Raw genomic sequence first — 14,252 nt, forward strand, 5'->3', positions numbered from 1 at the left:
TATTTCTGTGTTATTCCTTTTGGAGACTTTTTCAATACTATGAATTTTAATAAAGAAGCAATTCCTAAAATGAACTCCATTACACACCTGTGATTCAGAAGAACAAGTTCATTACATGTCTTTTCACCTGACTCCAGAGAAGATGGGTGACATGTAGATTTATTGTCACGCTACAGTGAAAGCTGCCTGCCTCCACCTTGTAGGGGATTTCCCACAAGTGACATACCTGGGGTAGGATCTCATTTCTTTGATCACTCTCCTTCCACCGCCAATTAGAGATCCTGTCTTTTGTCTTTGTCTCACATTTTCTAGAAATTCTGGGGGAAAGGGCTGCGGGCATGTCGGGTGTTCTATATTTGACTGTGATAGCAGAAGACTTAGGCACGTTGCCTGAAACAGTGCAAAGAGAGCATTTAGGGTGAGGAGCTTGGAGTCCCACCAAGGTGTTCATCACTTTCTGATAGCGACATCTCACTCTTATTATTGCAGCAAATGACTCTTGGGGCAGATGAACACTTTCACAACCTTCTCTCTTATCTGTTGCGTCCGCACACCATACACAATGGGGTTCAGCATCGGGGGGAAGACCATGTACAGGTTGGCCAGCAGAATGTGGATGTGCTGGGGGATTGCCTGACCAAAGCGGTGCGTTAAAACAGTGAAAAAAACAGGGACATAGAAAAGTAATATAACACAGACATGCGAGCCACAGGTGTTGAAAGCCTTGTGACGGGCAGTCCTGGAAGGGAGTCTGAATAATGCCAGAAGAATTAAGACATAGGAGACAACAATGAGTACAACATCTACCACTGCTGTTGCAACAGGCCCTGCCAGGCCATACAAGATATTGATGGAGATGTCGGCACAGGCCAGCCGGGCGACGCCCATGTGTTCGCAGTAGGTGTGCGGGATGACATTGTGCCCGCAGAACGGCAGCCTTTTCAAAAGAAAGATACATGGGAAAATGATGCAGAAACTTCTCAGCAAAACCACCAGCCCAGTTTTGACAACAACTGACTGGGTCAGCACTGCTGTGTACCGCAGGGGATAACAGATGGCAACAAACCGATCAAACGCCATGGCCAGCAGGATCATCGACTCTGCCGAGCTGCTGAAATGCAGGAAGAACATCTGGGTCAGGCAGGCACCGAAGGAAATCTCCCTGGCGTTGAACCAGAACAGAGCCAGCATCTTGGGCACAGTCGTGGTCGACAGTATCAGGTCAGTGATGGCCAGCATGGACAGGAAGAGGTACATGGGCTCGTGGAGGCTACCTTCTGTCCTTATGACAAACAACAGGGCACCGTTTCCTAGCAGGGCCACCAGATACATGGAGCAGAATGGAATCGAGATCCAGATGTGCAACTTCTCCATGCCTGGGATGCCAGCCAGGATGAATGTTGCTGGCGTCAAGCTGGTAAGGTTGAATGGTGGCATGTTTCACCTGAAAGCAAAGGCAGAAGACACTGCAAAACGTTATTTGAGATGCTTAAGCTCTTCCGTCACTAGCAAATGCCTTGTATCACCTTCTCTGATCTGCTAATAGCCACAGCCAGAGGTATGAACCTGAATTATGAAGATCCGTGGTCTGCAAAGTATTGCAGCATGTACTTACGCTCCAGTGTGCAAATTTTCTCCTCACTTGATTTTAACACGATGTAAGTGCATTTTTCTTCCAAGTACTTCTACTTAGACCGGAGTGAATGGAGGCAGAATCAACCCTTACTGCACAAATACCTTAAATTGATGTTCTGTAAGTCCAGAGTAGAAGGAAGAAGTCAGGCAATGAGACAGGAAAGGTCAAGTGTTTGCAGGAATGCACAAGATGTTCTCAGACATCAGGAACTGCAGAGGAGTTAATTGGGAGTTTTAAGGTACCTGGACTCACACCAGGTTAGAGAACAAAATTAGCTCTAGGTTTGAAGTTGGCTGCCCGTGTTCCTTCCTTATCTCCAAACTTCTCTCTCCCTTTCCTTTTGGTTCTGGGACCCAGTTCAACCTCTTTTCCAGTGCAAATCTAGCAGAAAGAAAATATAACCAGGCACTTGGAAAGACCTTTGTGTTAGGGGAAAACCTGTGTGAGATGGAGTTCCCCCACCAGCCAGAGAAAGGGATGCACTGCTGCCCTGGAGCGGTCTAAAGAGCGCTGGAGGATGGAGCAGACCCAGACTCACACAAGTTAAAACGGGATGTGACTTTTTTTCAGCAGCTTCTGCAATAACAGTCAGCTCTTAAATATCAAAACGCAAAATAGGAATTACCCATAACACTGCCTAGATGAGAAAGTGATGCAAGTACTTAAAAACAAAACTGTGAGGTTGCTGCATACCAAAATATTGATTCCATGTATGAGAAAGCAATTGTATTTTAAACAACAGATTTGATTCCCTGTTCCCACTCAGTGAGAGAGAGACACATTTCATGTCTGAAATATCCTGAATCAAGAAAGTCCAAGGAACCTGCTCCATAGAAACAAAACATGACAGTGGACTGTCTTTAAAAATAAAATTAGTCAAAATAATAACTATCTAATTCTGTAAATGATTTAAAACAATTCAGTATAAATATTGCATGAAATAAAAAGATATGTGATGGATTAACAGAGAAAATATTATTAATGCTGATAGCATATATATTCTGTGCTGCCATACCAAAAGCTAGTCATCTCTTGCAAAGTGCAAATGTTAAACTGCAAATAAACAAGAATCCACCGCACCTGCAGGTGGGAACCTCAGTGCAACCAGGAGCTCTGCACCAAAGGAGCCTCTCAGCATTAGACCCTTTCGTCCATAATCTAATCACCACTGTAAAACTATATTAATACAGATACAGCTCTAAGGATGCATCTCCTACAGCTACCCCTGAGCAGTCCTTTGGATTCTTCTTTCCTAAAATCTTTTAATCCTTTTTTAAACTAAAAGCTATAACCTAGAAAAAATCACATTCCTACAGAGCTGCCTAAGGATTACAAAAAGGTCTGCAGAAGTCTGTTGGCATCACTGCAGAAGGCTTTAGCTGCGTGCACCTCTGGTTTGCCCTGCACGTCTCCAGCACCCAGAACAAGGGCTCTGGTCGAGGATGCGGCTTCCCGGTGCTGCGGAGGGAGAGGGGATGGAGCCCCCCTCGCTGCCGTCCACGGGGCAGCCTCCCCCGCAAAAAATCAGCCTTCAGCAGGGAGGTTAGGGAAACAAAAACAGTGTGGGAGAGAAAGGTTTCCGTGGTGATTCATTGTCTCCTAACAAGAGAATGAAAATAATGGAAGTATTCTCTTGCACGGCCTGAGCACGTCGGCAGCTCTCCCGCAGGAGCAAGATGTGGGATGCTGCAGCTGGCTCAGGCGAGCTGCGGGCACCGGCCAAGGCAGTCCGTGCTGGCACTGCCTTCGTGTACATCACCCCGAGTGGTTTATCCTGCCTGCTCGTGCTGCCCTGTCGTCTTTAACTCAGCAACCCCAGCTCTCAAAAGCACGTAATCTCAGGTAGAGAGTGGCTGATCTCACAGGTAGGCGAGGGAAGGCTCTTCACATGATTTCTCTTAATTGGGAATTTGGCATCTCTGCGCCAGACTCCCAGCATCCTAGAGATCCTTCTGGCCCCAAATCCACAATGCAAACAGCTCACCAGATCCCTGATCTTAAGAGGAACGTGGGTCCCTGGCTGCGCTCGGGGCAGGGGCTGCAGTGCCGGAGCTGGGGCGGTGGGGGCACTTGTACCTCTCTGCAGGATCCCAGAGGACGGAGGAGGCTCAATGCCCTGCTCAGCAGCTCCGTAAGTGCCCTCCAGCTGAGGAGACGTGCCCCGGGATGTCATCCCCCCACTCCTCCAGCCCCACCTTGCACCACACACATCATGAGCGTGTTGCTCTCTGCAGACACGCTCGCAGGTCCCTAAGATGTGGCTCTGTGTCTGCCCTGCCTCCCTTCCCACCAAGCGCACAATTATACCTGCGCTGCACTGCATCTCCTGCCCTTGGGGCCCTGGTTGGACTGACATGATGTGGCTGCGGGTTGTGGCAACACAGTCAAACTTTGGAAAAACAGGCGCGATGAGTCCTAAAAAAGCAGTCTGACTTATCAAAAGTGCCGAGCATCCAGACGCACAAACTCCATGACTTTTGCCAATATCTTAGCACATATGTATAAATAGCAATCCATGTTTTGAATAGGTTATTGAGCGTGATACATAACACTCTTGGTGATCAATGCAATAAAAGGAATTTGGAAGAGTTTCCCCATAGCAATGAGAGAGGCAATCTGTGGGCTGTGCTCCTCTAGGAAGGAGGAAGAGTTTGGGGCTTAGGAGCCCTCCTTGGATGAATGACTGGACACTGCCCCCAGTTCCCAGGTCAGTCGGTGACCACCCCTGCCTTCAGCCCTTCAGGAATCTGACCATACATTGGGTTAGAAACACATTAGTCTGCAGGAAATATTTTCTGCAGGCTAAATCATTTCAGTACAAATTAGCCTCGAAGCAGAGGCAACTGTGGATGTCAGGGGCTCAGCAGCACACCCACACCTGAAGAAACACAGGAAGATTTTGACCACAAAAAAAAAAAATTCCACAAGAGCAATTGTGGAGCACAGCATTCAACACACACAAAACCCCCGAGGCATAAGTCCCACCGTGCTAAGCCTTGCTTAGGATTGCAGGCATTGCAGGTATTTGGGACTGCTACACAAAACCAGTCGTGATGCCTGGCTGTGTCAGAGCTCAGGGCCAGTACAAGTGGCCGAGGGAGCTGCAGGACGGCTGGATCGATGCCGCAGCTGCATCGCTGCTCCAGGGACCTGGAAAAGCACTGTTACTGCTATCGAGAGTGTCACTGGGCAGATGATATCCGTTGTCCTGGCCAGGCTGGAGATGTGTGCCTGGAATGGTCCACCGCTGCTGCCTGTGCCGGCGAAGGAGCCAGTGCCAGGGAAGAGGGGTGGGCACCGAAGGTCAGCCATCTCTGCAAAGAGGTGGAACAGCATTTCCCAGGGAGGTCGCAGCCAGCAGCCAGCAGACTCTGGAACGACCCCCGGGCACAGGAGCTGGCAGTGCTCAGGGCGGGATTGGCCCCCTGATTCGGAGGGTGGTGAGCATCCCGGGGACGGGCTGTCCTGTGCCTGCCAGGCTCCAGTGGTGCACCCATGTCCTCGGGTGCCCAGGCACCTTTAAAAGAGCCCAGCTGCTAGGGACGAGGACCAGCTTGCTAATGAGATAGATAGCTGAAGTTTATCAGCCCAGCTGCCTCCACAGACAAGGAGAAGAGAGAAGGACGGGAAAGCAGTGGCAGAGCTCAGACTGTCCTGCAGGCACGAACGGTCCTTATGCTCCCCACTCCACAGATTGCAGTGGACCACAGTCCTCCAGCAACTGCCAAATCACACCAAAAATCCCATACAGAAGCTGAGCAAAGCCAGGAGGTCACTTCTGTGGGAAAAAATATCCACGTTCAGTGATTTCTTCACATGTCCTGAGTTCCTCCCAGGTTTACTGAAATACTTATAAGAAAAAAAAGTAAAAATGTGTTAGCACTTTTTTGTAACTGAAACCACAAAACTGCTTGAATTTCAAACACGAGCATTTTAAAGAAATACTTTGTTCCACCAATCTTTTGTGTGTAAACGCTCCATCGATTTTCAACACACTTTCTGAGATGCCCTATTCTACTCCTCCTCATCTCCAGCCACTGATCCAGAGGGACACAGGTGTCTTGTAGGTCCTGTGTCACATCTACCAGCCCCATGTGGATGTCTCAGATGCCCAAGGGCATCTCTGGTGGTGCTGGGCTCCTCCGCATGAGAACGGAGCCATGCCAGGATCTCCACCGGCTGCAGCCGGAGGCTGGATGCACAACTCGCATCTCAATCCCTACATTTTGGTGTCCACCACCCACGCCTATCTCGCTCCAGCACCAGCCTTGGACAAACAGCCCAGCACAGGTCATACAGGCGCTGCACACATGTTCAGCCTCTCACAACTTCGCGGCAGCCGTTGTCATCTGAGTCTTCACGCCTGGCCCCAAGCAGAGGCATTTCACAGCAGCATGATCCTGAAGCATCAGTGGCAGTTTCAACCGCTGAGGAAGTCTGCAAAGTCTTGACTTGGTGCAGCTACCGTGCCCCTCAGGCCACGGCTGCTGCATGGAGACCCCAACGAACTTCTGATCACCACCCCCGGGATAAACTGCATCCCTGTGGCCAAGGGGAGAGGGCAGGGCTGAAGCTTTTGCCCATCAGTAAGCAGAAGACATGACCAAGATCAGCTTGTCGATTGCTGGCAGAGGCTAATGCTGTCGTAGGGAATCAGCTTTATCCCCGCAGGTCAGACGAAGCACGGCTACTGGCACATGCATGGTCACATGTGGGGTCTGCCATCAGAGAGGGGCATTTTCCAGCCACAGTCTCTTGAGCACCATCTCCCCAGGACCAATCCTCCAATGACCTCCAGGAAGGTGAAAAAAGAGGGTGTGGGGAGAAAGAAGGAACAAGACACAAAATAGCAAGGAGAGAGAAGACACAGGTCAGACCTAAAGGTCTGAATTTGGCGTAAGAAGAACGGCTGAAGAACCATAAATGGGGCAGGTAGAGGAGGAGGTGAAAGAAACAGGTAGAAAACCTCTCACTGGACGTGTTGTCAGGCAAGGATGCTGGGAGAGACAACGCTTGCAGAAAAGTGGGAAACCCAGAACAGGAAGAATCATAGAATCATAGAATCATTAAGGTTTGGAAAGACCTCTAAGATCATCAAGTCCAACCGTCAACCCAACACCACCATGCCCACTACATCATGTCCCTAAGCGCCTCATCTACACGTCTTTTAAATACTTCCAGGGATGGTGACCACTTCCCTGGGCAGCCTGTTCCAAGGCCTGACCACTCTTTCAGTAAAGAAATTTCTCCTAATGTCCAGTCTAAGCCTCCCCTGGCGCAACTTGAGGCCATTTCCTCTCGTCCTATCGCTGTTACTTGGGAGAAGAGACCAACACCCAGGAGACTCAGAGTTGGGTGGCAGGGCAGGGGGGACGGGTGAGGAGCAGGAAGGGAGGGATGTGACGGGACTGGTGGAACACTGGCCAGAGGGGCCAAAGGAAAGGGGTCTGGGCTGACCCTGACCTTGTTCACACCAGGCAGGGCTGGGAGAAGGCAAGAAGGTCCAGAGCAGCACAGCCAGGCCCAGCCGCTCCATCTCCCCTGCGGCAGCAGCAGGGCTGGCCCAGACGTTGTTTTGAGACATTGTGGGCAGGTCTGCAGCAGCAAACCTGGAATGCCTGAAGCTCCCAGTCAGTTATCAGAGCTTGTGTTACGGAGACAAAGCTTTGAAGAGCATCATGGCTCCGTACGGCACAATCCCAGACTCACACACAGCAAAGCAAAGGGGACGGGACTTGCAGAGCCATTTAGCTCTGGTCCGGAGGAAGGGTCTGGAGAAGACGCCTTAATCCCTGGCCCCATGTGTGACACTGAGCAAAGCACAAAGGGTTTAGGATTTGCTGATGGGAGAAGCTCTGAACTGGTGCATGAAACTAAAAACTGTGCAACGACAGGTGGGTGACTCACAGCCGTCACTGATGGTTGCTATCACCCTCATGGGCTTCATTCCCGTAGGGGAAGCAGTGGCAGAAATGACAGACTGACTTTCAACGCAGCGTTTGCTCAGTTGAGGAAAGGCTGATGCCCGCAGTGACAGGAATTAGATGGCTCAGGTACTCCCTGCCTCTCTTCCGTGGGGCCAGATTTAAAACAAAAGCAGCTGTGCCACTGTTTGTCTTGCAGCCCAAATGGGAGCCAAGCTCATTTATCGTGTGGTCTTCAGCATCTCTGGATCTCAGTTCCTAGCCTGTAAAAAAGCCTATTTTCCCGCTCTGGTGTCTTGTCTTGGCGTGTTTTTTCCCTGCCCACCAACCCCATGGATCACAGACTCTATCTGTAAAGGGGCAGCACCACATTCAGGTAGGGCCTGCCCTCACAGTTTCACAGCACGGAAAGGTCCTCATGTCTATGGCCTTTGAATGCAAGAAATCCTTGCAGCCAAGAGGAAATTGGTTCTCATAGACGGAAGAATGCACACAACTTCTTAACACACACCCTGCTGCTTTTAATACAACCATCCACAAACGAGGTACTGTAACCGGCTCATTTGGACAAACCAGTTATGGTATCTTCTTTGATGATGGTGCTTTTGCCAGGATCTCCATTGCTGCATGGATGTCTCCTTCTGCCTCGATCAGTGCCTGCAAGTTTGCGCTTTGGTCCTGGAAGCCCATGGCACTGAGCTGCTCCATTTGCCTCTGAAATCTGGTCCATGGCATCTCCTCATCCATCTGCGTCTGACCTTCTGCTTCGTCCTCGTCTGACAGCAAAATTACACCGTCCTCAGACTCACTGCTTTCTGCCGAGTCCTCCGTGCTTTCCAGCTCCACGTGTGAGTCCTCCAAACTAAGTGTGACATCTGGTACTTCTGTTGAGAGGATCTCTAATCCCAGCTGGATCTGTAGCAACACCTGCAGTGCTCTGGGGTTTCTCGGCAAGGATGAAATCTCAGCGTTCTCCATCTCCGGTAGCAGCTGCTGTGGCCGTTGATCTTGAGGTGGAGAGTTTCCATTGCTTGATGTATGAGCGCTGTTCAGCGGCATTTGTGCTGGGCCGTCGGGGTTTGTTAATGCTCTCGCCAGGTTGTGCATGAGTTCTGGGTACCCTCTTAGCTGCTGAACCGTGCTCTGAACCTCCCCTGAGTCGGGTACTGCTGCGCCTGCTGCAAGACCCAAACTCAGCAAGGCAAAACTGTCGCCTGCGCTGCTGCTGGCCAGTTGGCCATCAGAGTCATCTGCGTTATCCCTGACTCTGTTGGACCGTGGAGCCCAAGGGTTGGGTAAAGGCCTCCGGTTTTCAGTACGGGCTGGTAGCCTGGCTCCACTCGGGGGTGGGTCACTGTCCGAGGAAGCAAAGGGGTTGTTGCCCAGCTGTGCCTCCAGAGCTTCCAACACGGGCTCCTCAATTTCCCTGTAGCACTGCTCCAGAGCTCTGTACCCACCAGGGATGCTTTCGAGGGTTTTCATGGCCACGTCGTGGTTCCTCATCATCTCTTGCAATACGGCAGGATTTCTGGAGGAGGCCTCTAATATTTCTCTGATAGTATGTGGGTCAGTGAGAATCCGACCGATCTCGGGATTGTCTTCAGCCAGCTGCCGCAGCTGAGGGTTGGACATGATGAGATCCCTGACAAGATGGGCGTTGTCAAGGTTGTTCTGCAGCAAGGTGCTCTGCGCTGTCTCGCCTATCAAGCTGAGCATGGGCACATCTTGTTCTTGAATGCCACTCACCAAGTCCAACAGGTCTGTTGAGTCCAGGCGTAGGAGATGTACACTTGTCACCCCAAGAAGGAACCCTAGCAGAAATGCCTTGCTGTTGATGGTGTTCAGATCTAGGCCTGAACTGCGGATGGTCTGGGCCACTATTTCCCAGCTGGAGGTGAACAGCTCAGACAAGTTACAATGGATCAAGCACGGGTTCTGCAGATCAGCCATGCTTCCCGAGTAGAATAAGTCGCAATTGCTGTGGCTGGGAGGTCGCGTTGGGGTGGTGGCTCTTCCTTGATCTGCCAGGTCGTCCTGTGTTCTCTTTTGGGACCTGATGATCACATGGATGCTGACCCCACTGCGAACTCCGTGCTGGCTCAAAGTGTCTTGATCCTTGAGGACTTTCCCAGCAAATATCAGGATTAGAAGATCAGGGAGTGTTTTGAAACGCTTGGCAACTTCTTCCTTAAACTCCTCGACGGTGCTGCCCTGAGCAACCTCAAACCGCTCCTTCTGCTTGAGGGTCTTCACAGTCACTTTGATGATATTTGAGGAATCTGTGGTGACAACAGGTTGACTAGTCTCCGCTGCCTCTTTGCTTTCGGACATGGTGGCTCTGAGACCAGAACTGCGCTTTGGTCCTCAAAAAGCCGAGGTGCTGGCAGAAGGTGGGAAGCAACAGGGGGCAATGGCTGCCAGAGGAAACAGGGGGGTGGCTGTTGCCCCTGCTGTGGTGGCAGCTGCCAGGAGGGAGCAGTGGCACAGGGACAAGGACCGCCTCTCCCCGCAGTGCAGACCGAATGCATATAGCAGCCAGACGTTGCACAGCTGCTCTGCTCGCTCAGCACCCCAGCAGCCCCCTTATACGCCTCGTCCCACTGTGACCTTCTGCCTGCATCGAATTGCCGTGCAGCCACCCCTGTGCTGTGACATCCCCGCTGATGTCAGACTGAGGAACAATGGCCTGGAGAGGGGGCACCTCCCTTGGAGCTGAGCTCGGGCTTCCTCGCCACCACGGTCCCCAGCCAACCTAGTCCCTGGGGCACGGGGAGGACCACGACATGGGAAAATCCGGGCTCGGGGGACTCCGGGACCATTTCTATTTGAGACGACCGCCGCAACCGGCCGCTTGCAGGCTGGCATCACCAACCCCGTGGCAAAGCTCCCAGGCAGCCAGCCCCTCCGCTACGGACCTTGCTCCCTTGTTTCAGTGCACACCCAGCTCCTGCCAGGTTTCCTTCGGGATGCAAAGCCCCCTGAAGCTTCGCATCCCATGCCTGTCAGCCTTTGGGTCTGTCCTGGTTTTGGCTGGGATAGAGTTAAATTTCTTCCCAGTGCTGTGTTTTGGATTTAGTATGAGAAGGATGTTGATAACACACTGATGTTTTCAGTTGTTGCTAAGTACCCTGTAGTCAAGGACATTCAGCGTAAAAAAAACCAACAAACAAAAACCACAAGCATTGGGAGGGAGCATAGCTGGGACAGCTGGCCTACTGGCCAATGGAGATTTCCATACCATGTGACGTCATGCTCAGTATATGAGCATGCTCAGTATATGAATGGTAGGCGTGAGCCAGGAAGTAGCGATCGCTACTTGGTTATCTGTCAGAGGATGGTGAGCAATTGCTTTGTGCATCACTCACTTTCTATGTTCTATTATTATTGTTCTTATTCTTATTCTTATTCTTATTCTTATTCTTATTCTTATTCTTATTCTTATTCTTATTCTTATTCTTACTTTTTCTGTTCTATTAAACTGTCTTTATCTCAATCCACGAAGTTTACTTTTTTTCTTCCCTTCTGATTCTCCCCCCATCCCACTGCGTGGGGGGCGGGGGTGGGGAGTGAGCGAGCGGCTGTGCGGTTAAACCACGACAGGCTCCTTTTGTGGTTTTGCTGCCAGCCCTGCGCACCCACACCTAGGGTCAGCCCTCTCCTCTGGCAGGCTCCTAGCAGCGCAGCCTCCGTGCCTGCCGCCTTCCCGACACCCCTGATCTCAGCTGTCGGAGGAGGAACTATCCCCCACCTTCAGCCCGAGCCCAGGAGCACCCTCACCTTTTCAAGCGGGAAACGCCGCCACCACCACCGAGTGCACTGGGAGCTTGTCTTGGTTTTACCCCCGAGAGTGCCCCGGTGCAGGTGTTCCCAGGTTAAGCATGTCACGGGCTATGCAATTTCAATACGCTTTGCACCATCCTTGTGGATGCTGTTTTAACAGCATTTAATTCCACATTCACAAAGCAAACACACAGCAGCGCCATTAGCAGAACAAATCTCTCCTTCACCCGGCTGAGAAAGCTGGTGTTTGTTTCAAAACAAAGCCAAGTAAATTTGTCTTAGCATCCCATGGTTTATTTCTTGTTTGTGTGATGCTTGGAAAAAAGTTTTCACAGTCCCCGGGTTGGTGCTCAATTTCTTCATCTGCAAAATTCAAAGACTAACTTTTATGGAGCCAATATGAAAATCCAGGTGCATACCAGAACAACAGCTTCATTTCTTTAGCCTTTTTTCACAGCTTTCAGGTGATTTGATGTTGATATTCATTTTCTAAGTTACAGAAGTTTTCTTTTCATCAAAAATCTCCTGATCCATTTGCAGAGCGCTTATTTCATATCTGCTAACCATGCCACATGGTAACTCCCCGAAGGACGTGGTATGGTTTCTGTTTCCAGACGGCAGGCCAAGACAAATGCACTTCCAAAGCCCCAGCACGCTTGTTTGCAATAACAAAGATCTCCTCCTCCATATTTGTTTGGACGAAATAGACCGGCATGCACCCCCGTGCTGGTGCACTGGTGCCAGCTGGCTCCCTCCCGCCAAGATTCGTCCCTCCATCACTCCCACCGACAGCCCCTCTCCCTGCTGGGTGCAGCAGCGGTAGCACAGGGCACCCGTCCCTCTGCTTGGTGAGCCCACAGCCCTCTCATCACCGCTGGCTGCAGCTCTGGCTCCAGTTCTCTGAGAAGTGATGGAAAAATAGGGCTAAATACAGCGATGGTGGTTTTGATCACTCTTTTTGCTGTTTGTTGAGTCTCAGAGCATGGACACGAGAGACAGGAACGGTCCTCCTGCTCTGTTGTGGACACCAGTGGGATCTGGGAACACTGACCTGTTGGAGTCCGCACTGCCGTGAGATCTCTCGGGCATGGGGGACCTGCAGAGGGGACCCAGCTCTGAGCAGTTCAGTCCAGGCTGCTGCATTACCTAGAGCAACCTCATTATCGAGCAGTGGGGAAATTCCTTCTGATTTGCAGCACAGATTTATTTCCGATGCCTGCATTAATGCGTGCCTAGGTAGTGCCTCTCCTCTAACGGGTCAGGAGATAAATAAATCTGGGATGAGCATCAGAAGGGTGGCATTTCCCAACCACTCTAACACTTCCTTCCCCATTGAGGGGGTCATTGACCTGACTAGCTCCAGTTCTTCCTGGAATTTGATTTCTGGACCTTGTGAGGATTGGAGACTGTCCCAGGAACCGCATGCAGCATTTACAGCATGTTTAGATGCTGTTGTTCCTCCTCAGACATTGTTCATGCTGTGGGGGCAAATTGCCAGACGCAGAGCTGGTGCCTGCAACGTTTGCAGAGTTTCTGCTATCGCCCAGAGCCCACAAACAGAGCATCAACCATGGCATTGACTGGTGCTTCCCCCGCAGTGAGCTGCAAACCCTGCTCAACCTGTGACCAAGCCTGCAAGGCCTTTCGGTTAGAGACCACCGCCACCATTTCTGAGTTCTGGGTTTGCTGGAAGAGATTTGTCATCCTCTGTGTGATCTCTTGCTGCTGCACGTCCTCAGTGGAGAGCGCAGCCGGCGCTGCCTGCTGGGACCTCTGCAACAGCAACAGCATCATCTGCTTTGCGGGGATGTGCACAACTTCACCATCAGCTGGAGGGATGCAGTGACCTGATGGAGCAGGCTGTGGACACCTCCTGCCTCAGCCGTCCCAGCTCCCACCCCAGAGTCCTGGCTGAGTAACGGGGAGCTCTGTCCCAGCAGAGCTGTGGTACCACCACAGTCAGTCGGCAGAGCTGCTGTTGGTACAAACGCTGGTGGCACGCACGGAAGGAGAAGGACACGACAGTCCCTGGTATGGCTACAGGAAAGCTGGCAACTCCTGCCCATCTTCTTTAGGGAGCAATTTCTCACGGAGGAAGCAAATGAGCTTTTTCCAAATGGCTCATGTGCTGCACGAGGCGATGCCTGAAGAATATTGGGCTCGCCCGTGACCAGCTGTGGGATGACACGCCAAGGTTAGAGGGACGGGGTGCTAGCGAGGGCCCTCAGCCCGCTGCGCTGAGACGTGCTGGCTACACTGCAGCACACTGGAAGTCTTACGGAGATGAGCCAGGGGCTCCTGAGGTGACGGGAGCCAACAGGGAAACAGCGGGGAAATACCTCAAAGGAACTGAGGGGTGTTCCTCTGAGAAGGTGACACGGCCGACAGCCCGCCTGAAGTGCCTCTACACCAATGCACGCAGCACGGGCAACAGACGGGAGGAGTTGGAAGCCACCGTGCTGCCAGAAAGCTGTGACCTAGTTGCCATTAATGAAACTTGGTGGGACAGATCCCATGGCTGGAGTGTGGCTATCGCTGGCTACAGGCTGTTCCAAAGGGACAGGCGGGGAAGGAGGGGCAGAGGGGTTGCCCTCTACATCAAGAAATGGATATAGTGGGAAGAGCGTGGCCAGCAGGTCGAGGGAGGTGATTCTGCCCCTCTGCTCTGCCCTGGTGAGACCCCACCTGCAGTCCTGCGTCCAGCTCTGGGGTCCTCAGCACAGGAAAGACACGGACCTGTCGGAGCGGGTCCAGAGGAGGCCACAAAATGATCGGGGGATGGAACAGCTCTGCTATGAGGAGAGGCTGAGAGAGTTGGGGTTGTTCAGCCTGGAGAAGAGAAGGCTCTGGGAAGACCTTATTGCAGCCTTTCAGTACTTAAAGGGGGCTTATAAGAAAGGTGGGGACAGACT

General features: G+C 51.6%; 2 protein-coding genes across 2 annotated transcripts; both read right to left on the reverse strand.

Annotated features, from left to right (window-relative positions):
• Positions 1-480: 480 nt before the first annotated feature.
• On the reverse strand, positions 481-1,437 carry LOC142078200 (olfactory receptor 52B2-like). Its single transcript, XM_075140667.1, has one exon. The coding sequence runs from the start codon at positions 1,435-1,437 to the stop codon at positions 481-483; it is 957 nt and encodes a 318-aa protein (XP_074996768.1).
• Positions 1,438-8,136: 6,699 nt separating this feature from the next.
• LOC142080530 (ubiquilin-1-like) lies at positions 8,137-9,891 on the reverse strand. Its single transcript, XM_075146156.1, has one exon. The coding sequence runs from the start codon at positions 9,889-9,891 to the stop codon at positions 8,137-8,139; it is 1,755 nt and encodes a 584-aa protein (XP_075002257.1).
• Between the last annotated feature and the right edge of the window lie 4,361 nt (positions 9,892-14,252).

Source organism: Calonectris borealis, chromosome 1, assembly GCF_964195595.1.
Source record: "Calonectris borealis chromosome 1, bCalBor7.hap1.2, whole genome shotgun sequence".
NCBI classification, from domain to species: domain Eukaryota; kingdom Metazoa; phylum Chordata; class Aves; order Procellariiformes; family Procellariidae; genus Calonectris; species Calonectris borealis.

Bases quoted from the DNA above. Each gene is read 5' to 3' on its own strand.
- LOC142078200 (XM_075140667.1), bottom strand. From the start codon at position 1,437: ATGCCACCATTCAACCTTACCAGCTTGACGCCAGCAACATTCATCCTG.
- LOC142080530 (XM_075146156.1), bottom strand. From the start codon at position 9,891: ATGTCCGAAAGCAAAGAGGCAGCGGAGACTAGTCAACCTGTTGTCACC.